Here is a 26,639-nt window from a genome sequence, read left to right on the forward strand (position 1 = left end):
ATATAATACAATCCCAAACGAAAAAATATAAACAAGTCTAAATTGAAAACAACGTTCAAACCTATGATTGCGTTGGATAAAAACCGCAATGTTTATACGTGTGCATGCAAAACAAATTTCTTGGTAGAGAGGTCTAAATACAGCACAAACAACATTTTTCAAAAGACCAAAAAAGTGAAAAAGTGTATTTTAACAAAACGCATTTGACTAACAGGTCGAACAACAAATGTTCTTAAACCCTGCTGACTGCCATTGGCGATTGCCAAATAAACGGATCACCAGATGTAACAAAATAGATCTTAATTATTAATTTATTACCAAACAGAAAACAATAAACTTGCGGAAAAGATGGTATACCGCAAACAAAAGGTGCAAAAGATTTTGTACACCATATCCGGATTTCGACAATTAATGTCTCTTCAGTGATGTTAGGAATCGAAACGGTATTTGGAAGGCCATATAATTTACCTCAATTTAGGATAGACTCTTGAATTTTGAAGAGTCGAAATAGGATGAACGGATCATATAAACCCGAAGGCAAATATAATACAATCCCAAACGAAAAAATATAAACAAGTCTAAATTGAAAACAACGTTCAAACCTATGATTGCGTTGGATAAAAACCGCAATGTTTATACGTGTGCATGCAAAACAAATTTCTTGGTAGAGAGGTCTAAATACAGCACAAACAACATTTTTCAAAAGACCAAAAAAGTGAAAAAGTGTATTTTAACAAAACGCATTTGACTAACAGGTCGAACAACAAATGTTCTTAAACCCTGCTGACTGCCATTGGCGATTGCCAAATAAACGGATCACCAGATGTAACAAAATAGATCTTAATTATTAATTTATTACCAAACAGAAAACAATAAACTTGCGGAAAAGATGGTATACCGCAAACAAAAGGTGCAAAAGATTTTGTACACCATATCCGGATTTCGACAATTAATGTCTCTTCAGTGATGTTAGGAATCGAAACGGTATTTGGAAGGCCATATAATTTACCTCAATTTAGGATAGACTCTTGAATTTTAAAGAGTCGAAATAGGATGAACGGATCATATAAACCCGAAGGCAAATATAATACAATCCCAAACGAAAAAATATAAACAAGTCTAAATTGAAAACAACGTTCAAACCTATGATTGCGTTGGATAAAAACCGCAATGTTTATACGTGTGCATGCAAAACAAATTTCTTGGTAGAGAGGTCTAAATACAGCACAAACAACATTTTTCAAAAGACCAAAAAAGTGAAAAAGTGTATTTTAACAAAACGCATTTGACTAACAGGTCGAACAACAAATGTTCTTAAACCCTGCTGACTGCCATTGGCGATTGCCAAATAAACGGATCACAGTTGTAACAAAATGAATCTTAATTATTAATTTATTACCAAACAGAAAACATTAAACTTGCGGAAAAGATGGTATACCGCAAACAAAAGGTGCATTATATTAGGCATACTGAATGTAACGTATGTAAACGCCTAAAAAGTGTACACAACAACACCAATAACAAAAAAAGGAACTATAAATGTAATTATTTATAAATATTTCGGATAACAGATATCCTTCATCAGTAAATATGATTGTGATGTTGAATGAATCTTATATCAGTCTACTTAGATTAAACTGTAACAATCTTGAAATTTATACAATAAAAAAGTCAAACCGAACATCAGGTAAGACGCTTGCACACTTCTAAATATGTGTTAAACACGACATAGGTTATATGACTAATTACAACAGAGAGTTCAAATATATGCTTTAAATAAAAATAATAATGTGCGATATGAACTAGCACAATTCTAAAGCTTCAACGGTGACGATGTTACAAGAACGATTGCGTCAATAAGAATTCCAAATAAACAGCACTGAACGATCTAAATTTGTAAATATTTCAAATTTGACAACGGTAGAGTAGTTACAACAGAGTCTGCGTATTTAAACATCGCAAACAAACGGCCGTTAAAATATAATAATAAATTTTGACTAAGGTTAACTAGTTGAACGTGGCTTGGTACTTTTACATCCCTCAAAAAATTAAGCAATTTAAATTGGTATATTCAACAGATTTATATTAGAGATGAGTAATTTAAAGAAATAGAAACAGAGACTGTAATGATAAGTAATATAACCCAAATGTGAAGCACTGCATGGAGTCGAACTACATCTTTTCATTTATCCCATTTGGTGCCAAAGTTGTTAATTTTCTTATCCAAAATCTTTCCCGAGTGAGTCTATCCTCCCTAGACCAAGCAGAGTTATGGTCAATGATTGTAATGGTCAGTCGATTGAGATCTGCCTTAGTGTGGCTAGGGGGTCTCAAATGTCGACTGAGAGGGAGGTCTGGTTTGCATTGGTAGTCGCTACGATGACCGTTTATTCGTTTGTGAAACGGCTGTTCTGGCTCGCCAACATACTGTTTACCCCATTTACACTGTAGGAGATACACAACATTTGTAGTCTTGCAATTAACATTGCAAAATATGGTGTATTCTGTACCAGTGGAGTGACTGTTAAAAGTCTGGGTAACCAGTATTTGTTTGCAAGTCAGACATCGTTTGTTTCCGCAACCAGCGATCCAGCGCACTCGTGGGAAAAATCGTTGACTATTATTCAGACGTTTTATATATACCGTACGTATATATATATATATATACCTACAAAGCGCCCACAAATTAATGAAATAAAAATATATTTGTTCTGTCTGTATGAACCAATTAAGAGCTAACAAATCTAAGAATATATGTATACGTTGAACATGTAAAGGAATATTTTCAATTTACAAATATACCGAAAATATGTATGTTCCATTAACTGTTTATTTCCTCTCATTAAACAAGCGTCTTTAAATTAGTACATGTTTGAGACATTGAACTAGTTTACCGATTTACTTTATTAGGCATATTGAATGTACCTTTTATGTACATTTTGATTATCCAATGATCAATATTAACAAGGGGAGGGTTGAGATCTATTCCCCTCATTTTTACGTGTCTGTCTAAAAGCTAGGCACATTGTTAGTCGTTGTCTTATGATATATTGTTTTTTCTTTCTTTTTTTATGTTGATGTTAGATCTTTTATAGTTTCTATTTATATAAAAATAAAGGGATGTGGCCTTTTGACAATAAGAGATTTATCAATACAGACCAAATGACCAAGCTTTGAATAATAACAGGTTACCGCACGGCTATTTACAATGAGTAAAGCCCATACATTACATGAGTAAGCATTAAAATGTCCAGGTTTTTAATTTATCAACAACCAGCTTTGACTGGGGACGATAATAATTATTTCCTATATAGCGACATGTCTATTGTTTGAATCCTTATGGCAACATCAGCAAAAGTCATCAATTGTATAATAATGCCCTCTAAATGATTATTTACTATATAGCGACATGTCTATTGTTTGCATCCTTATGGAAACTTCAGCAAAAGTCATGAATTGTATAATAATACCTTCTAAATGACGTTCGGTTATTGCTAGCTTTTGATTGCTGTCTCTTTGACAAATACTTCAAATCTCCATTTAATGATACAATTATATTATACAGAGAAGTCTCAAATCCGTGTAAAGGTTCAAAAATACAAATGTATGATTTGGTGAATTTCTGTGAAATGTTTGAATAAAAACAACATAGCTAACTTCAACAATTGACATCATAAAGTGATATTTGTATTGTATCCATGATAATGATACTAAGTTTCTCTCTATTATCAATTCTAATAGAAAATGTCATCTTCGCCAGGGAATTATTATTCGTGTTATACCATTATATCCTGCTTGATTGATTTCATAAACAGATAACATGAAATGCACACTTTACAAACAATATAAATGTTAATGCATATTACAATAAATGCATGTGCGTGTCTCTTCGCGTAGGATCTTTTCCAACGAAATGCCACAAAAATGAATGGGCTTATTTTAAAGTTGTACAGTATTTTCATTTTGACTCTACAAACAGATGGTTTCATTTTACCAAACCAGACCGAATTCCACAGTATACAAGATGTTTGCATGAATGATATATTCAGCTTTGATTTTTTGACTCGAAGGAGCAATGGCCTGTTAGTGCATTTAGAGTCCAACAACAGCAAACAGCATCAATTTACGGTAACTATTGAAGATGGTGAGTTGGTATTCACTTATCGGAAAAATAGTAAAAACAGATCTTCTATAATACCCTATGATGACGCAGAAATGGTCAACAAATGGAACGACAACCGCTGGCATAAGTTGATAGTAGAACGGACTTTAGATGAAGGAAAGTATGTTTCAGTAAAAGTGCTTGTAGATGAACAGATTCATAGACTTGATTCTGTAATAGAAGTGAAGGGGCATGTTCTGGGATCAAATGATGTTTACCTTGGTGAAACCCCTTATGCTGATGTTAAAAATGCCATTTACATAAACTGTAATTGTTTAAAAATGTATTTGAAAATCGGAGAAGACAGGAGCGAAGTCGACAAATGTTGCCAGGAGATTAAAAGGAAAAATAGAGAGACTAAAAAATGTGATGGAGTCCTCGGAAAGATCAAATGCAGAAATCGTGAGTAGTAAATTATACATTTGTATACATGTAGTAAAACTAAAAAAGGCCAATATTTAAAAGCGCATATTATTCTTTAACCCACAGCACCATTCGCCAGCAATCAAAAACGTACAAAAATGAAATGTATTAGCATCTTAATCAAACACAGATATCACTTCTTCAAACAATTATTATACGTCTTTCTTTGGAAAATTGCTGTACCAAGTCAGCAAAATGACAGTTGTTTTCCTTTCGTTTCGTTGGTTGTTCAAGTTTAATGTTTGTTTTTGTCAGTTTTTATGGACTTCCCCCTTTTTGAATTTTCATCGGACATAATATAGCAATTCGAATGTACAAAAAAAAAAATAATAAGTTGAGGGATTTGTCAAATGTTATAAGGTCTTCATCATTTATATTGATACGAATAATTATTCAATTCCTTGAAATAGAAATAAACAAATACGTCTAGAAAATAGTCACAGACCTTTCTTAGATACGCTATTCGGGTCGTCAAGTAAAAACCAGCCAGTACAAAAACATATACCATATACAATAAGAACTAAGATAAAAAGAAAAATCAGCTCTCTGTATCATGTCTTTAAGAACTAGAGTGCACAAAAATCACACGGATGGCCCGTGAACGATCATGAATAATGCAGAGTGTTCCTCAACTATAATAGACAGATAGAAACTTTAAAACACAAATATGATTATCCATACAAGTTATAGAAAAAAGTCAACATGGTTGAAATAGTCAGTCGACTCTTCATAGTAGTAGTTGCCCTTAAATGCCAGTTTATATTAATGTTTGGTGTGGATGCCTATTATATTTAAACTATAACGGGTAGAGAGAAACTTTAAATAGCAAAAATGATCCACAAGACAGAGTCTTTAAATAAGTCGAATTGCTGAAATCGTTGGTCAACCCTTTATAGGAGTTAAAGACCTTAAAAGACATTTTTACCAATTTTAAACGTTTTGCTCTATAATCTGGAAAACTATAATTGAAGTTAAAAATATTTGAACGCAATAATGATCAGCAAGACAAAATCCGAAAATATGTCAGCAATATATGAAACAGTCAGTTGTTTTTTATAGGAGTTAGTGCCCTTAAAAGACAATTTTTTCCAATTATTCCATTTCTGCCCATTTATTGGAAAACAGTAATAGATTGATAGAAACCTTAAATATCAAAAGTTCAGCAAGACGAGATCTACAAATGTCAGATAGTCTATGATATATGAAATAGCCAGTTGTTTTCCTATAGAAGTAGGACAACACATAGTCTATGATATATGAAATAGCCAGTTGTTTTCCTATAGGAGTAGGACAACACATAGTCTATGATATATGAAATAGCCAGTTGTTTTCCTATAGGAGTGGGTGCACATAGTCTATGATATATGAAATAGCCAGTTGTTTTACTATAGAATTAGGACAACACATAGTCTATGATATGTGAAATAGCCAGTTGTTTTCCTATAGGAGTAGGACAACACATAGTCTATGATATATGAAATAGCCAGTTGTTGTCCTATAGGAGTAGGACAACACATAGTCTATGATATATGAAATAGCCAGTTGTTGTCCTATAGAAGTAGGACAACACATAGTCTATGATATATGAAATAGCCAGTTGTTTTCCTATAGGAGTAGGACAACACATAGTCTATGATATATGAAATAGACAGTTGTTTTCCTATAGGAGTAGGACAACACATAGTCTATGATATATGAAAAAGCCAGTTGTTGTCCTATAGGAGTAGGACAACACATAGTCTATGATATATGAAATAGCCAGTTGTTTTTCTATAGAAGAAGGACAACACATAGTCTATGATATATGAAATAGCCAGTTGTTGTCCTATAGGAGTAGGACAACACATAGTCTATGATATATGAAATAGCCAGTTGTTTTCCTATAGGAGTAGGACAACACATAGTCTATGATATATGAAATAGCCAGTTGTTTTCCTATAGGAGTAGGACAACACATAGTCTATGATATATGAAATAGCCAGTTGTTTTCCTATAGGAGTAGGACAATTTGTGCCCTTTTTTGTGTTTTTGCAAAACCTATATAGCGAGAAACTGTACACAGAGAAAATGATCAGCAATAAAAGAGATCTTCCATGTTTGAGAGTGTCCATTGTGGAAGATGTATAGTACTAGTTTATTGGCCGAAGTTGTTATGTCTTTTTCACTATAGTTTTGGTTGGTGAAATGGATAATGCGCTCATGTGATCGCATTTTTGCGTTATCATTTATTCATTGAGCAAATCTGCTTTAAATATATTGTTTGTCTATGAATTTGTACTACAAGATCTGTTAACGTGGTAGAATTCTTTAATTCAGAGACAAAGATTTAATAAATATATTTTATTTTTGCGAATTGCGATGAGTTGATGGCGTGGTCAATAGTATTATCATTTAGTTTCTGTTATGATTTATTCATTTTCGTGTCAACATCGTCAATGCCACCGAGGCAAAATAAATATAGTCAAGAGATGTGTTTGGTCTTTGCCTTTTTTAAATACCCATACAGATATTGGCATATGACGAAAGATATGTCTTCACTGTTTTTCCGTTAACATGGGAATAGTGCTCACTATTGAACATAAACCTATTGAATTTTATTTTTTTGTAAACGAGTAGACTTCCATTAAGCTTTATTGCAATCTTCATTAAAGCTTGGGGAAGTCGGTATATAGAGAGAATACAATCAGAGAAAAAACGTATATCTAGTCTGACCCCGCAATATATGCATATGCCTGTCGTAAATAATGAAGCTCGTCGGTGGTTGTATTATGTGATATTGTTTTTGTTATATGGAAAATTTCATGTTGATGGAAGTTTGCTGTTAAATTTATTCACATTTTCTTAACTTAGGACGATTAAGAGCATGATATATTGTATATAAACCTATTTTTAAGACTGTATGCTACCTTTTGTATGTGGTTGTTGTGTTTTTGACGTATACCCTACATCTCCTTTAGGATATAAATCAGGTTAATCTGGGAGTGGAGAAGATTTGAAGGGTTCTAAATAAATCATTCAAAAAGTAGGCGGTATTTATTTATGTATAATCCTATTTACATGTGACCTTAAATGAAATCTTTAAATTCAGACATCTTTTAACTCGGTAAGGAATTTATAGAGATTACTGGTTGACAGGCATTATTCACATTTCTTATTTTGAACTTATAGGAACGCCAAAACTTCGAGTTGTTCATAAAAAGATACTGCTATTCGTATATATTCATAATCTCGCTTTCAAGCTCTTCGGACAATTTGTTTTTTTTAATTTTTAGTGATATTTTGGCTGATATAAGATGCTTTCCTTCAGACCAACTGAGTAGGTTAGAAAATAGGTCTTAAAAGGTTTGTTGGTTTTGGGGTTGCAAAAAGCAAAATTATCAAATTCATGATAATACTATTACGAGATTAATTTTAGCATAACCTTTATTCGTCCGGGAAACCACAAATCTGTCAAACAAATAAAATTGAGAATGGAAATGGGGAATATGTCAAAAAGACAACAACCCGACCAAAGAACAGACAACAGCCGAAGGCCACCAATGGGTCTTCAATGCAGCGAGAAAATCCCGCACCCGGAGATGGTCCTCAGCTGGCCCCTAAATAAAATTGTGTACTAGTTCAGTGAAAATGGACGTCACACTAAACTCCAAAACATATAAATGAACTAAAATTAAAAAACACACAAAACTAACAAAGGCCAGAGGCTCCTGACTTGGGACAGGCGCATAATTGCGGCGGGGTTAAACATGTTTTGTGAGATCTCAACCCCCCCCCCCCCCCTATACCTCTAGCCAATGTAGAAAAAAGAAACACATAGCAATACGCACAGTAAAACTCAGTTCAAAAGAAGTTCGAGCCCGATGTCAGAATAGGTAACAAAAGAAACTAAGCAAAATGACAATGATACATAAATGAACAAAGGACTACTAGCAGTTACTGACATGCCAGCTCCAAACCTCAATTAAACTGACTGAAAGATTATGTCTTCATCATATGAAAATCAAGTACAATCCCTCTCGTTAGGGGTTAAGTATCATACCATCATAATATATATGAGAAGAACATAACCCGTATCATGCCAACAACTGGTTTTAGAATAAATGTGTTTATTTCCGATACAAAGACCCTATGAGTGAATCAATATTAATACCAACATATGCAATCCTTAATGACTTGACAACAGTATCGTAACTATATCCTTTCCGAATAAGTCTGTTTAAAGGTTTGGTTAGCTTTTGAGGTGAATGCCGACATTATTGTGCTTTGTAAAGAATATTATCATAAAATATTGGATGTGAAATACCTGAACGTATAAGATGTCTGCATGTTGATTTGTATTTACGAATGATGTCCTTGTATCGATAATAAATTTTAGTAAATGTTTTGACTAGTTTGTGATATCGAAAACCCTGGTGTAATTATATTTCAGTAATACAGAGATTTCTTTTGTTGAAATCAAATACGTTGTTACATACACGAGCGAATCGAACACGTTGAGATATATAAACACCATAAGATGGCGACAAGGGAACGTCATCATCTAAAAATGGATAATTAACAACAGGAAATGAAAAATCATCTCTTTTATCATAAATTTTGGTATTAAGTTTCCCGTTAAAAATAAAGATATCAAGATCAAGGAAAGGGCAGTGTTAATTGTTAGTATTAGCTTTATTTAAAGTCAATTCGGTAGGATAAATCTCTTTAGTGTACATACTGAAGTCGTCATTATTGAGAGCCAATATATCATCTAAATATCTAAAAGTGTTATTAAATTTTTGAATCAGATGTTGTTTCGATGGGTCTTTGCTGATTTTAGTCATAAATTGTAACTCATAACAATATAGAAACAGGTCCGCAATAAGTGGTGCACAGTTAGTCCCCATGGGAATTCCGATAACCTGACGATATACGGAATCTCCATAGCGAACAAAAATGTTATCTAGTAAAAATTCAAGGGCAGTTATAGTATCAAAGCAGGTCCAATTGACATAGTTCTTTTGTTTGTTGTTACTAAAAACTGACCTAAAAGAGTTTGAACATATATATTTGCATTCCGACTTTTTAAATGCCCATTTAATCAGGTGTGTGAATTTTTTCTTAATAAGATTATGAGGCACCGTGGTATATAGGGTAGAAAAATCAAAACTTTGAACAGATTCGAAATCACCAATATAATAGATATAAGAAGATGTGGTATGAGTGCCAATGAGACAACTCTCCATCCAAGTCAAAATTTATAAAAGTAAACCTTTATAGGTCAAAGTACGGTCTTCAACACGGAGCCTTGGCTATATAAGCATGTAATTTATCAAGTACTTCCAACGAATTTTTGACACAACAAAAGTAATTAATTCCACTATTTTCAAAGGCCTTATTTGAACAATTTATTACCAGGTTTTTGATTGTACCAAGTGTACTTGTAAGTAGAATAGATAGTTTGTAGTGGAACAATGACTTGGAGACAAAATAAATCTATATTTGTAAGGAGTTTTATGCAGCTTCGGAAGCCAGTACATAGTTGGAACTTTCCTTGTATTTGGTTCTGCTTGTAAAGAGGTAGCTAAAAGTTTATGTATGTTGCAGATGTCATTTTCCGAAAATGGAGTCAGTTAGAATGTTGGTGAATTCGTGATTTCCTTTTGTAGAACATCAATGTAAAATTTACGTCAAACAATAATGATATTGTTAGCAGCCTTATCAGCCGGGACAAAAATGTATTCCTTGGCGAGTTCTTTTAGCTTATGTTTGATACGGGAAATTGGGCTATTATGGTTGTTGTTAGGAGTAAAATGATCCTTAAAGATGTTGAATACATATATCAACTATGTTCATTACCGAATTAAAAAAAAATCTAGTGATTTCTTGTCAGCTTTTTCTCGTTTTATCCATTTAGAGCAGTAAATACGGAGTGAGTCTAGGATGATGTTACGACACTCATTCCAATTAATAATTGACGGGGGACGATATTTAGGTCCTTTACTGATAAATGATTTCAACTCTCGGTCGCGAACGATGTTAAGGTCTCCTGTTATAACATGGGAACTGGGGCCATAAATGTATTCGGATTTACTGCAATTTCATCAGGTAGGTGTATTGTCACTGATATTAACATCTTTACACACTTCGCTGTAATTAAACACATATTTCCGGGTAGATTTTTTTTAAACATAACAAATAAGAGGGAGTTCGGTATTATCAAAATAGCCAGGAATATGTTCTTTAACAGAATGATAGTTAAAAATACCGGCAATATTAACAAAATCAAAACCTTTATTGACATATTTAATTTTGATAAAATGTTTTTTGTGATCTTCAGGGCGATTAATTTTGGGAAACAATTTAGAATAACAATATGCAATTATAATTTGTACGATTTCATACTTATTACTGCAATATGGAATTGTGTTGCATTCCTCCAAAATTTGATGTAATTTATTAACAGGAAAGAACAGAGCTTGGTTAATAGATAGTGTCTACCGTTGTTTTTTTAAATAGAAATTAGGTCCGAAATATTAGTATTGTTATTACGAAATTTTTTTTGATTGCGATTTATTCTACGCCCATGAGAACGTTTTTTACGTACTGTTTTAGAAACTATATCCAAAATGTTAACAGAATCTGTTCTAGATATATTACCAATTCCCATGTCGTTAAGACCGAGAGGATAGACTGTCTGTATTTTTTTAATCCAATTTAATTCAATTATTTTTTGTGATCGTACAAATTTTGAATGAGATTCCCCAGGCTACTTATTAAATACTTCTAAAGGTTGAACTGTTAAATATTTAAAAGGATGATTGTGCTTCTTAAGGTGTTGATAAATGATACTTTTGAATTTATGGGGTCTTTTAAAACGATAAAGGTGTTTTTGCGTGCGTTTTGATAAATATCGTCGTTTCACTTACGTACTGAATACCGCATTCCAGTTTGTTTCATGTGAGTAAATATATGATACTGTTATTTTTTCAAGTGATATCAGTTTCAGAATTTAGGGAAAATGTGCGACCATTAAACGTGGACCTTATCGTATTGTTGGTGGAAAGACGGGGACATGTAAGTCATTTTTTGGCATGACACTTATAGATAGAAGGGTATCCACGATTTTCGTTATTGAAAATGTTAACGATTGTAGTATTTTTAGATAATCGATTTTGAAGATTGAGACGTGTAGATACCCTTTGAACGAGTTTAGTATTAAGTATTTTTCCATTTCGAAGTTTCATGATATCTTTTGAAAGATGTTCTTCTATGAATTTATAATACGTTTTGATTTTCGAATTGAAGGGACTATAATAAAGTGACTTTTTCGTTCATTCCCCTATGTCATGACAAAGACATATACTGTACAGATAATAAAATATAGATGTCAAATATAGTCGTTGAACCTTACACTGAAATTAGACAGCAAAGGCATGTGTAGTTAAAATTAATACATAAATCAATATTTCCCTGCTAAGAGTTATATTTCTTTCTCCTTATAAGAGTGAAGTGTGTACTTGATGTATTTCAGAAACAGCATCTGGGGTTTCTATGAGTGTTGCTGCATGTTTAGAAGGAGCAGATACCTGTCATGTCAACGCCAAGTATGTCTACCTTGACACTGCCGCCTGCTGCGAATGTAACACGCCGTTCTATGGGAATGGAATTCGATGTTTGAAAACAGGTTAATGTATTGAAAAAGTGTAAATTAGTATAGCAATCAAACATAGAATTCTTTTTTCTCCGTATCTTAAATTATTTAACTATTGTCTTATCTAATTTGTGTACATCTAAAGTGGTTACAAAATGACTTTTGTTTCCACCATGAGCAGTGTAAAGTTTCTTAACTCTCCTAAGGTAAGTACTGCTATTTAATATGTAATTCATAATTTTGTATATTATTTTTACGATACCTTGAATAAAATTAACCTTTTTCAAATATTTTCCAATTTATTTTTAAAATCATGGTATTGGTGCATTTTTAATCTTAGAGAAATGACGAGAATTGAAAATGAAATATCCCTATTAGCACTACGATTATTATGCTAGGCCAATCTTCGTGATCATGACTGACGATGAATTAAAACCTTTTGTCGTTACATGAATAGGGAAAAGACTAATACTGAGAGGTATTGTTAATGGTGTATTGAACAACAAAGCCATAGGGAATGTGGACTTACTTTCTTATGTATATACAACCAATGGACGAATAGAAACACTTATAAGACGTAAACAAAACACTGCGAGAGCATTGATGAAAATATTGCAGCCTATCGGTGACATCATTGGGTGGATGTTTGCTGTTCCACAGGGGAAGAAGGCTAAAAACGGATTCATGATGACAGGTGTGTTCACTATGAGATGTATTATTCTTATATGGATACATTCAAATTCAGACTATGTTTGTCTGTATTGCAAAGGTAACACTGCGCCTTCGAACACTGGAACAAAAAAAAAGATTAGTTCATAGATATTTTCCCAAACACAGACATGACACTAGACCAAATTAGGAAAATATAAGCTCTAATTTGCAGGATGCAAGATTTAGCAGACATCGCCTTTTTATATAGCGCGTCATTGTTTTTGATATCCTGTGGTGTCTGTCGTTGATGGAATATTTCGTTGTTGTTCTGTGGTTTGCATGTTGTGTCGACTATTATATTATTTGTTTGTGCGTTTCTCTGTGATGAAAGTTCTTACGTGTGTTTGTGCTGTATTTCTGTCACGTAGTGTTTTAGCGACATTTTTTAACAGTGTCATAAAGCGGGAGGTTTAGCTAGCCATTAAACCAGGTTCAACCCACCATTTTCCTTAAAAGTCAGGAATATGGCAGTTGTTATCAAATAGTTCGTTTCTATGTTTGTTGGCGTTTGTTTTTGTTGCACTTCAGTGTTCCTGTTGTTCCTTTGTTTTCCTCTTATAGTTGATGTGTTTCCCTCGGTTTTAGTTTGTAACCCGGAATTGTTTTTCTCTTAATCGATTTACGACTTTTGAACACCGGTATACTACTGTTGCCTTTATTTATCAATCCTATGAAAAGTTAAATGTTCTTTGTTAATTTAAAAATACAAATTTCAATTTAAACAGCCATTTTTTTTCGTATGTTGCTTCTAAAAAAATCTCATTAAGTGTGCATTCGACCAACAATGGAATTGTCTCTACATTGTAGTCTTAGGATAAGAGAGTTTTTTTCTTATTCAAATTAGGCCAGAAATTTCAATATACATGTATGTATAAAATTATATGCACGTTCACATTCTAGAAACAAGGGTCGGAAAAAACAGATAAGAACAAAAAATTGAATTGACAACCAATTTCTTGTTTTAGGTGGAGAACTGAACAGAACATCATATATCACATATCACAGTGGCGAGATAGTGGTAATTACACAGCAGTTCTTTACCTTTTTGTCAGAGTTAAGAGTTCAGACATATGTTAAAGGGACAGTCCCGGATTATGTCGGCAGTATATTATTCAATGGCTTCCAGGAACAACACAAAAGCGTTTCCAGAGGTATTATGATTTAACTAGATATATATGGCATTTGTATTATATTGTATAGTTTTAATCAACTTTCATGTTGGCAATACACATATGTGTATTATAAATAACAAAAATCTTACAATACAGCATGACTATTGAGGCATTTGATTAGGAATGTCGAAATCAAGCAAGGCTTCTTTCTCCTAATAAGTTTACTTTACAATATAATTCTCATTTTTGCTTCCGGAGTAAAAAGAATTTTTATTGATTAGTCATTAAGAGGACAATATAGCAACAATACAAAGCAAAGCCAGCGAGAAAGGTAGACATTTATATGAACAGAGAAAAAAATCAGACTAAACCTTTTTATGCAGTATGATCAAATGCAATACCTTTGTTTTATTGCTACCAAGAAATACACGTAATTATTTATTATAATTGTATCTTTCTCTTAGCGGGAAACAGTGAGGATTAGGAATTATGTAAACGTTAACTATGGTGAAGATCTCTATATAGTTCTTATACCTTTGGACTCTCTTATTTCATAGGCGTTATTAAATCATGTTCAACAAGACGATATGAAATGAATGGGTTAACATCCTATTTCACAGTGGACCAGATTCTAGAGTTCAGTGAATGCCAATTTAGTCCATTTAGATATATATTACACAGTATGAGACATGTTGTTACCCTAAATGATAGAAAGAACGATGTCCTTAGATTTACCTCGACCAATCAGATCCAAGCTCTTGATGGTAAATTTTATTATGCATTTAAAATTGTACACTAATGATTAAAAATACAAATCATAAAAATTGGATGGAGAATTTTGGCAAAGTAAGTCACAACTAAATTGGAACATTTGTGGATAACAATATTGCTGAGATATAAATTCAATTCTTTACTATATTGATATAATGAAAATCTGCCACATCAATTCGGGAATTTGCATAAAACTTGATATTTTGCTAGCATTATGCATCACAATTTTTCCTTTTATGTCTATATATTTAGACATTGTCGTTTGTTTGAAATTGATAAAATACAATTGCACTTTTTTGCATCAAAAAGTAAAAAATGCATTATTGGACAAAAAAATAGAAATAAATGTATATGAGGTTTAGCTAGCTATAAAACCAGGTTTAATCCACCATTTTCTACATAAGAAAATGCCTGTACCAAGTCAGGAATACGACAGTTGTTTTCCGTTCGTTTGATGTGTAAGGGCTTTTGATTTTGCCATTTGATAAGGGACTTCCCGATTTGAATTTTCTTTGGAGTTCGATATTTTTGTTATTTCACTTTTTACTCATCAAGTAAATCATACTTTATAAATTTGTTGCGTACGAAGCGCTATTATGGATTACCTTTTATCTGGAACGCTCATACCCAAAATATTGAACGATAAGGATGTATAACAACATGAGCACACGAAGAGCTTTATGACCAAAAGGGGCTAAAAAAACAACAAGTATTAAATAGTGTCAACTTTTCCTGAGGGAAGTAGGACATTTAATTTTTAAACTGATATATCAATTTATCAAACGAAAATTTAATTCAAAAAGTATTTTACAAATAATGTCAGTACCGAGCGGCAACTACAAAAGTTCCCGTTTATAATATTTTAAGTATTGTGAAACTAACCGTACAAAGTCACAAGATTTTGACATAACATTTTGTTTACTGTCTGTCTTTATTTTACATTTTGAAAAGTATTATTTCCCCTAATTTTACTTCACACTGTCATTATTTTTTTAAATAATTCTTATTATTCCTTACATTGTGTTTGAACAGTCTGAACATTTGTTTACAATACATTCTTAACAGTCTATACACTGTCTGAATTTGTTTGAACAAATTCTAAACATTCGTTATGCATTGCAGAATTAACTTATTCTGATATTGTCTGGACGCATTTTAAACAGTTAAATATTAACAGCAATAAGTGTCCTTTTCTAGATTTAGATATTTCAATTATACACCAGAAACTTTTACGAAAATGGGATGATTTTTTTCCCTATTGTTAATTTTCCTTTTTTGGACGGTGATGTTCCTTTGGCATAATCTTACTGTGTTTATATATCACAACTCGTTCGTTATGCTCAAAATTGATGGACCCGGTTTTGTCAATGTTGTTTACTACATATGGACCCGGTTTTGTCTTTCATATAGGTCCCGGTTTTGTCAATGTTGTTTACTACATAAGGACCCGGTTTTGTCTTTGTATAGGTCCCGGTTTTGTTTTGTTTTGAAACCACAAATTTATGAAAAGCAATGTTAACACGGATCTGAACATTGTCCGTCGAAAGAAATTAAATGTATGAGCATAGATGTTATTGTAAAACAAACCTGTCGTGTTAAAATTTAAAACGGAAACTTTTCGAAACAGGGAGTACACATTTTTCGAATGCTATACGTATACCTTATTGCACCTATCTTCGAACTAAGTCTAAATGGAATATGAATACTTTATACCGCGCACTTACATTAATTCTTTAATAACATTATGATGTTTGTTTGTTTTCTATACTAGTTTGAAATAAACGTATAATACAATTATGTATTTGCAAGGTGAATAAAAGTTGGTTTGCAACATACTAACGTCAATTTATCTTCGTCTTATTTAGAACAACCTAATTGGCCACTTACCCGTGAAAAATGCAATGAGTCAACTTTCCATCAGAGACCAAATGACGTAAAAGTTAGCAAATATAGATTACCGTATGGCATCCAACAATGAGAACTAATGAAAAAGGCCCCGAAATGAAAAATGTAAAAAAAATTTCAAAGGAGAAAACTAACGTCCTGATTATGTACAAAACAAACAAAAAAACGAAAAACAAATATCATATAAAGCAGCAAAAGACAACAACAACTGACTCCAGGATTCTGGAATGACACGTACAGAATTGCGGGGTTGAACGTGTTAACGCCACACCCTCCCCCACAAAAAAGAAAAGTGTTATAACAACACAACATAAGAACAAATGATTAAAATCAGTTGAAAAAGACTTAACTCATTCGATTACAGAGTCTGTGTAGTAAATGCGCGATTGGCACTCAAAGTTGTGCCCTCTTTTTTTTTATTATATTTCATAATGGTAAACAATATAGTTATATTATATCAGAGGCGGATCCAGGGGTGTAGAGTGAGTACGCCCCCTTTTGATAACTCTAAAAAATATTATATCATGTTTTTTTCACGATTTATATATGACTTTTTAGCATAAAATCGTCCAAACAAAGAACCGTTTAATTATTTATAATATTATCAACAAAATAATCACTATTGTATTTTCCGGATGGCCTGAGACTATTCTACTATTTTATATTTAGTAAAGTAGTTACAAGGAGGGGCAAAAAAATTTGTAACGCATTATTATTGTGATTCTTTGCGCCGCATGGAAATTCATTTTCTAGGGCGATTCTGAATGCATATTCCTTTATCTTATTCTCTTGCGTTCTAATGAACATTTTGTGTTCAGAATATTCATTTTCAAACGATCACACTGCTGCCGTCGGTAGAGTGTGATATTTATTGATAACCATCCTGCTGTCCAAGAAAATCACATATCAAATGTCCGTCCTTCAATTTTCAAGGCCGTACATTATCCTAGTTTGGACACTTAGATTTACATCATTCATATAAAAAAAAAATCAAATCAAATTGTGTTACAAAACCTTCATTTCTTTGTATTTCGCCGTTAAAGTATTCCAATTTAAACAAAGCAAAAATGAAATTATTTTTGTTCCATTAAAGCAGGAATTCAAGGGTTTACGGATTCAAATAAATGATAAGTTATCCTCTGAAAGAAATCGTTTTCCAACGATCCACCAAAAGTCTCCCGATTATGCATTATTTTCAATGAGAAAACCTGGTCCTGATTTGTGAAATTTTAGGAATAAACCGGGTCGTACACATTGACAAAACCGGGTCCTTCAATTTTGACATGACCTTTTTCTTTTGTTCCTTGCACAGAAATACAAATATTGAGGTGATCAAAGTGACTAGTCTTGCGATCTCCGTGTTAATATTTTTCTTTCCGTACAATGTTCACAATTTAAAGAGAAATTAAACAAATTCGAGGCAAGGTTCACTCAATTTACCATTTTGATGTGCCTTTTTACTTATTTCCCCCTGAATCTAGAACGGTTGAAGAAAATATTACATCTCACAATCGAAAATAGTTATACGTGTATGCATATTCTTCAATATCATAAAAATAACAATTAAATTAACAGAAATCCTACCTTTTCACTGGCTGTTTATTGGTCCGTCACCGTACCGGATATTAGATACTATTGAGTCCAAGCATTTTTTGCCGTGGTAGTTTAGAAACAGTGGTAAACGGGTTTATATAACAGCACTGCTCTTGTTTCATAATCCCAATTATTGAATTACTTGTGTATTTCGTATGTATTTACCTTTGTAGGTATACATAACGAATTCCTAAATTAAATATGTTTACACTAATGTCAAAATTAACACGGATGTACGGCACGCCATAATCACTTTATTTAAACCTTACTTATGTAACTTAGACCTGGATCTCCTCGAGTCAATCCCAGATTTTCTTACAATTTTGCGTAAAGCTGAGATAAACCGCGATAATTTTTGGATGAGCTCTACTTAATTATTTTCATTAATATTTTTTAAGAAAAAAACCTCTTAAGAAGAATGTCAGAAGCTAGTTGCTGATGACTTTTATCCAACTGAACTTGCAAAAAAGTATACAAAAAACACACTTAAGTCTGCTTTATATCTTGAGAGTCGGTTGAAAACTAAACTTCAACAAAAATATGAATTTAATTTTCCTATTGTGAAGTTGTTCTCGTATGCAGCATCACTACATCAGGACGTAATACGATATTCCAGAGTCTGCATGTCTTTTCATGATTTAACATGCTTCTTATAAATTGAATTAAATTAAATTTAATGCTTTATCTTATTACAGTGTAACCATCCATTAAAATATATATACATACACAATTTCATAAAAGTATAACATTAAAAAGATGCCAGCCGAAATTGAATTATGGGACTCTTTCACTTATTGGGAATACATTTTCGAATATGGCACCTCAACTTATATTCCGTATCACGTTTCCTTTGGGTTAATAATGAATATCTCCACTGTAACGTATAATTATTTGATATATTTTAATGATACACAGAGTCCCAGTTGTTTTTTTTATCATGTCTGATAAACGTCTTAATTATAAACAACGACATGGAGAGTGCGTTTTCACCAAACAATCCTTTTTAAATTCTTAAACAGCAGTACTAACTTTTGGTTATTATTCGTCGTTGATTTGCTTTCTCGTTGACTTATACCACACATCTCTTTTTTATTCAATTAAGAACTATCAATATTATCCAATTAATGTTATATTTATCAAATTTCGCTCAAGCTAAAAGAGCTTTGTAACACGTATGCAGAAGATTTATCAGATAGTATTGGCGTACTAGTATTTGGTGAAAATATATTACATCAATTGTACTCAATGACAACTTTCTTTGTTATATTATAAATGTTTGTCGTGTGCGACTAAAAATCAATTATCAAAATACCATAACAAATTTACACGTTAAATATTTTCGATACCAAAACACAAATTTCCCATAGCTGATGTCCTTTTTAGTGATGCTTAAGTTTCTATTGCTCTTCAACATTTGATATTTTCTGATTTCCGATATTGCTTTGGAGCACCGCTAACAAGGGAGAAATAATGAAATGCGCACATGTGAACTGATTTTGTAGAGACATTCCTATATGTGTTAGCATGATATTTTTTTCTTCCATATCGAATTTCATATATTATTATCTTTTTACTCAGGCTACAACGGATTAAATAGAGCCGTAGATGAGGAATTCTCGAATAATATAGGTATGTGTCATAACTTTAGTTTACATTATTACTTTTTCCTGCGTCAACATCTTTCTGAATAATGAATAGCAATTAACTGATAATTGTAAGCATATCAATGATATTTCATGTCAACACAGAATGCTTGGCTATCTTAAACGCCGTGAACAATTTTTTACAACACGAAAAAAAAAAAAAAAAATCAGGACACAATATCCGATAAATATTTTGAGCAAAAACAATTAAGATAAATCGCTTCACAGACGCCATCAAGTATAAGATAGGATCGCGGTACGAACAAACATCACACAGATAAAAACCTTTCTGTAAATAGTGTTTTTGCAACACACATGAAAACACCAAGACAAGTGTCACAAATGCAAGACAGACAAAGCCAGAAATCTAACTGGTTACCACGAAAACAACATTTACAACCCTAAAATTCACAGATATATCACTTAAACACCTTCTAGTAAATAAGGTGAGCGCGCACAAACACCAGCGACGTGAACCATCCTGTAAGTAATGGTGTTAGCACAAATTCAAAACGCACACAGAGGGAATAAGTACATAAATATAAACACTTGCATATTTTGGTAGTGTTGTACTTTTTAGACACTTTCCTTTACGCTGTGGCTATCACACACAAACACAAATAAAACGGATTCCGACCAGTTTATTGCAGCATCACGTATACATCAATGACATCATTAATTTTCGGCTTGTCATTGTTACTTTTTTTTACCATAACTAAACCGTTCAATAAGTGTTAAAATATTTCGAAATGCCGACATTTTCTACAGGCAGGCATACGTAGAAGATAGCCTTTACCAGATTTGGCACAATTCGGTTGATTGTTTTTTTTGTTTTCAATGCCTTTCACTTTCGTAGTAGACATAGTTTTCTAATAATTTTGATTTATGTGACTTTGATAAAAACTAATGTAAACTAAACTAGGGTCTGTCATTTGAAGTTATAAATCGGGTATCTTTGATTACTTTATATTTTTCTTCTGGTCGTTTATTTTGATGAAAAGGACATAATTCTACGTTGCCTTGTTGCACTTGATAAAACAATTGATGTTCCCTTGAATATATATATTTTACAATCTTTACATGCTCTACTGGTTTTTACACTAGATTCGTCAGGGATGATTAAAAGTTATTGTAGACCTGATGATGGTTTTGGTAGGTACAATAACAATAAATAGAACATTATATAGGTACTGAAACAAATATGTAAATATTTAGCTATGTAAGAACAAATGCGTTTAAGAAATAAACAACCTAGACCCTATAACTGTAAAGTTCTATGTCATTTGGTCTCTGTTGCAGAGTTGTCTCATTGGCAATCATACCATATCTTTTTATTTTTATATAACACACACACAATATATATGGTAGGGGATATCAAACTAACTATTATGATGAGAGAATTAAACATTCAGTGGATGATACACGATTCGAGAAAAAAAAAATAGTAACAAAACAGGTGTACTTACCATACTTCAAAATAAGTCGATTGGTTATAACATACGTCGAGCCTTATACTTCCCAGCGTCTAGAAGAGTTGTGAATAACGGAACTAACGAAAACTCAGTCAACACCAAATAAAAAAAAACCCCACATAATATTAACAAATAACTTAAGACAAAATTGTCGAGGTTCATTTCATGTTGCGGGGTTACTAATTTTAAAGTTCCAACTGTCTTGCCCTTTTTAATACCGACCAGTGAGAAATTCTATATAAAAGAGAGTGTTATAAAAATCAGTTCAGAAAACATAGGTAGAAGTAAAACGAGAATAATCATACACTATCAATTGATGCTTTCAGATACTAAAAGAAACCTCTTTTTGAAAATCCTGTACTTGGGGTGAAGTCTCATTTTACAATAAAAATCATATATTTGTAAAATAACAATAGAAATATTGTCACATTTTTAATATCTGAATCCCTGTTGTTAAATTTTGGGATAGAGTTAAATATGAAGTAATATTACATTTACCATGAGACTGTATGCAGCGTATCATTGTGACCCTCGTGAGACCTTAACTTTGACCTTAGATTTCCGTAACCGTAATATACCTTTTTATATACTTTGACATAGGGATTGATATTTAGCTCTTCAGTACATTATCTTAAGACACTGTGTTGTGTTCAAATGAAGACGACCTTAACCTCAACAAATAATGGACTTTATGTAGGAACATTGTCATAGTCACCATACAATCATAGTTATATTTGCTTTCTATTACAAACCTTTTAATTGTGCCTCAGGAAATGGCCCGGGGTCATGCCCATCACCCTCATATAATTAATTGTTCAATATAATGCAATGGTATGTCAAACCCCAACCCTAAACACATATTGGTGAATGACAAGATGACCTGCTCAACCCAGACTTAAATTGTCAACTTGCAGAGTTTATTTGAAACTTATCTATGTTACATATTACATATTATCGTCCTGAATATGAGAGTAATATTGGCTGCTGGATGTTTGTCATCAAATCAAATCAGCTAAGATGCCCGGCTTATAATGTTGAACACCAGACGCACGTTTCGTCGTAAAAAAAGGCCCGTCAGTGACGCTCGAATCAGAAGACTTAGCTTTAAAGGCAAAATCAAGTATGAAGTTAAAAAGCAATTCCAAAAGATTTTGTAAAATAAAGCTAAGGTAATCTGCTCCTGGGGTGGAAAATGCTTGGTTTTCAAACAGTTATCTGATTAATAATATCATATCAATGTTATTTCATGTCAACACAGAATGTTGGGTCGTCTTAAACGACGTAAACAATGTTTGAAAAAAACAAAAACAGAGCAATATCCGATAAATGTTTTGGGAAAAACAGTTAAGTTGAATCGCCACACAGAGGCCATCAAGTATATGACAGCGTCTCAATACGAACCAACTTCACAAAGATGAAAACTGTCCTGTAAATATTGTTATCGCAAAACACGTGAAAACACCAGGACAACTGTCACAAACGCAAGGCAGACACAAGCAAGGAATAAAACTGGTAACTACAAACCACACATTTACAACACTACGAATGAATAGCAATATCTAGTAGATAATGTGGGCAAAAAACCTACAAAAACTAGCGGCATACACCATTCAGTAGGACATGTGATTAATAAACATTCAAAACACCAGGGAGAAAGAAAGCACATGAATACAAACGCTTACATATATTGGTAGTGTGGTACTATTAAGACACGATCCCTTACGCTGTGGCTTCCGCACACACACATACACACAAACACACACACACACACACACACACTCACATAAAACGGATACCGACATTTGTTGTACAATTTCACGTAAACATCGATAACTTCATTAACTTATGACCAGGCAATGTTTTTTTTTCTTTTTCTTTCCATAACTTTAACGTTCAGTTTTAAAGTTTTTAAATATTTAGAAATACCTATTTTGTACAAGCAGGCATTCATTGTAGATGACAATATTCATCACCATTTAGATGATTTATTTTGTTTCAGTACTTTTTACTATGTGATTAATATGGTCTTCCAATTATACTGATTTGAGCGATAATGATGAACTCAAATGTAATCGAAACTTGGGTCTTGAGTGCGAAGTTATAAATCTGAAACTTTGATCTAGTTATTTATTTTATTAAAAGGACATGTTTTTACGTTGCATTATTGCACTTGATGTTCCTTTGATTTTATATTTATTACAATCTATACAGGTCCAGGAAAAATAGGAGGTGGTGGTGTAGATAGTGGCTGGGACAATATAATATTATGTAGGTACTAAAAATAGTTGTGAATAACGGAACGAAAGTAAACTATGAAAGATACAAATCAACACCAAATGAACAAATGATATTAAAAAAAAACTATAGACATCAATTGTTGAGATTCATTTCATGTTGAGGGGATAGGTAATTGTAAAAATCCAAAAACGCTTACAATTTTTAATATCAACCATAAAGAAATGATATATATAAGAAAGTGTACAAGATTCAGTTTAGAAAAACACTGGTAGAGTTAAAACGATAATAAATATAACAATATCAGGAGAGAGGCGAAAATACTAAAGGGATATTCAAATTCATAAGTCGAAAACAAACTGACAACGCAATGGCAAAAAACGATAAGAACATTAGACAAACAACAGTATACAAAATATAACATAGAAAACAAAAGACTGAGCAACACAAACCCTCCAAAATCCGCACTGATACTGAAAGCAACCTTTTTGGAAAATTCTGTAACTTTGTTAACTCAATTTTTACAATAAACCCATATATTTGTATAATAGTCAAATTGTTTATCAATATTTAATATCTTAATCAATATTGTTAAACGTTTTCGTTCACTGAAAGTATAACGTTTATTGAAATCTGAAACATTATTGCTAACACTTGCATAACGAAGTAGATGCAAAATATACAATAGGTAAAAACTGTCAACGGTTCCTTACCACTAAGGACAAGAACGCTAAAATTAGAAGAGGAGAAGTAGTGCAAATGTATATAAAATTTAGGATAGAGTTTAGCATTATTTATTATAAATACATTGTCCTAAATATGAAAACGATGATTTTTACTTTCGCTCCTGAATTTATCCATCTGTTTGAAAATTCCGAGAAGAAAAAAGGGAAATATAGATATCATCCAGGAAATGGTAATCTTACCAAGTATATATTGATGAGATATTAATGCGTAATTATAAACAAAATCGGTCGTGTTTTTCCTCAAATGCATTTATTGAGAACAAGCGTTAGTGGATTTGTATTCTTTACCCTTATAACAGCACTATTGATTTAAACTGCGATAACTTCCTGAATTCATAATGCCCATAGCACAAGTCATTATTTTGTTCTTTTTAAGTACATCAATGATTCAGGAGTTATTTGACATAATTAAAGTAATTGTTTCCCCACATGTTTCCAATATCAACTACAAGCTCAATTGAAGGTGTACTTAGAAGTTTCTAAAACACTTATATTGACCAATCGTATCAGTCTATATTACAGCCGCTTACCACATACTTATATATATTGTATTATATGAAAATTGTAGTACTCAAAATACAAAGAGAAAAGCAAATTTTTCTTGTTAAAATTGGATAGCGTATTATTATATCACATTTATCAGTACGTTATTTATATCAGGTTATCTAACACACCTGAATACATCACATATATGTATATCATACTTTTTTTTAATATGATTTCAGTTCCAAAACCAGATTATAATGCACGTTCATCGGAGAAAAATGGAAACCATCAGTCTTCAACTACTGTGATCACGACTTCAACCACGACTAGCTCTCCAGAAATATCTTCAGGCAAAGTTTATTTCAGTTATATTTCGAAATGAATTTGTGCAAAATATTAATCTATTGATAAACTAGAATCTTGATCAGTTTTACAGAAACAAAACTCAAAAGTTATCCTATATGTGGCGTCATTTTGTATCAAATATAAAACATTTACACCAAAAAAAGATGGGATATGAATTCCATTGACACAACTTTCTAACAGACACCAAATGAGGTAGATTTAGACAACTATAGGTCACCGTACGGTGTTCACAAATGAGCAAAATCCATATCGAATAATAAGCAATAAATGTAAAACAAGTAAATTGAGATAACTAACGCTGGTTTATGTAGACAACAATATTTGAAAAACAAACATGATAGACAGCAACAACGACAACCACTGAATTACAGGCCCCTGATTTTGGACAGACACACACAGAATGTAGTGGATATTTATTTATGTATTTCTCTGTCCTGAATGTTCTTACATTTATTTGTACTGTATTCCTGTCACGTAATGTTGTCATTTTAGCGGTATTTTTAACATTGCCATATAAGCGGGAGGTTTTACTAGCCATAAAACAAGGTTCAACCCACCATTTTTTCTTAAAATGTCCTGTACCAAGTCTTGAATATGGCAGTTGTTACCACATAGTCCGTTTTCATGCAAGTTGGTGTTTGTTTTTGTAGCAGTTCAGTGTTTCTGTTCCGTTTTGTTTTCTGTTATATTTGATGTGTTCTCTCAGTTTTGGTTTGTGACCCGGATTTGTTTCAGTTTAATCGATTTATGACCATTGAACAGCGGTAAACTACTATTGCCTTTATTTGCAAAGCGCAACCCTTTGCCTTACCTGGACAACGGTATTACAGCACAACAGACGCCCAAGAATGTGTTCATTTGTATTTTACAGCTTTATGTTGAATTAGGAATTTTCAGTGTCATTTATTGTTGTTTTTTTGGCGGGGGAGACATTTTTGTTTAAAATTTCATGTATAAGGTTATCATTTCCGTCGGGTTATCACACGGGATTTCAACTTAATAAATATTTTTATATTCAAGTAATTGTAATCAAACTATCTAGTAATTTAACTATCAGAAATGAAGGGTTACAAAAATTATACCTCAGTCCTAGAAATCGAACATTCTTGTTTGCCAATTAAAAAAAAAGGTGGCTTTAATAAAGAATTTTTTTTGTAATATGTGGGTTTGAGGATTCTTATACACAGTCCGAACAATTTCGAAACAAAAAAGGACGAGAAATGAATAAAAAATCTCACAAGCTATGGCTTTATGGCTACAAACGGTACAGTGCAAACGATCTAGTTATTAAAGTATCAAAGAATTTTGCAGTTACTGAAAACAAACTCAAATTACTTTATTATGTTGATATGCAAGAAAATAAAACCCACTTTATTCTTTC

General features: G+C 32.4%; 1 protein-coding gene across 1 annotated transcript; it reads left to right on the plus strand.

Moving 5' to 3' along the window:
• The first annotated feature begins 3,883 nt into the window (after positions 1-3,883).
• LOC127725942 (uncharacterized) lies at positions 3,884-25,274 on the plus strand. Its single transcript, XM_052233247.1, has 9 exons — positions 3,884-4,564; positions 12,099-12,251; positions 12,676-12,912; positions 13,895-14,080; positions 14,599-14,805; positions 19,889-19,939; positions 21,058-21,105; positions 23,637-23,693; positions 25,132-25,274. Exons 1-9 carry the CDS (start codon positions 3,925-3,927, stop codon positions 25,272-25,274), a joined length of 1,722 nt encoding a protein of 573 aa, XP_052089207.1. The 5' UTR covers positions 3,884-3,924.
• Positions 25,275-26,639: the final 1,365 nt, after the last annotated feature.

The sequence above is a fragment of the Mytilus californianus genome, unplaced genomic scaffold, assembly GCF_021869535.1.
Source record: "Mytilus californianus isolate M0D057914Y unplaced genomic scaffold, xbMytCali1.0.p SCAF_15, whole genome shotgun sequence".
Classification (NCBI taxonomy): domain Eukaryota; kingdom Metazoa; phylum Mollusca; class Bivalvia; order Mytilida; family Mytilidae; genus Mytilus; species Mytilus californianus.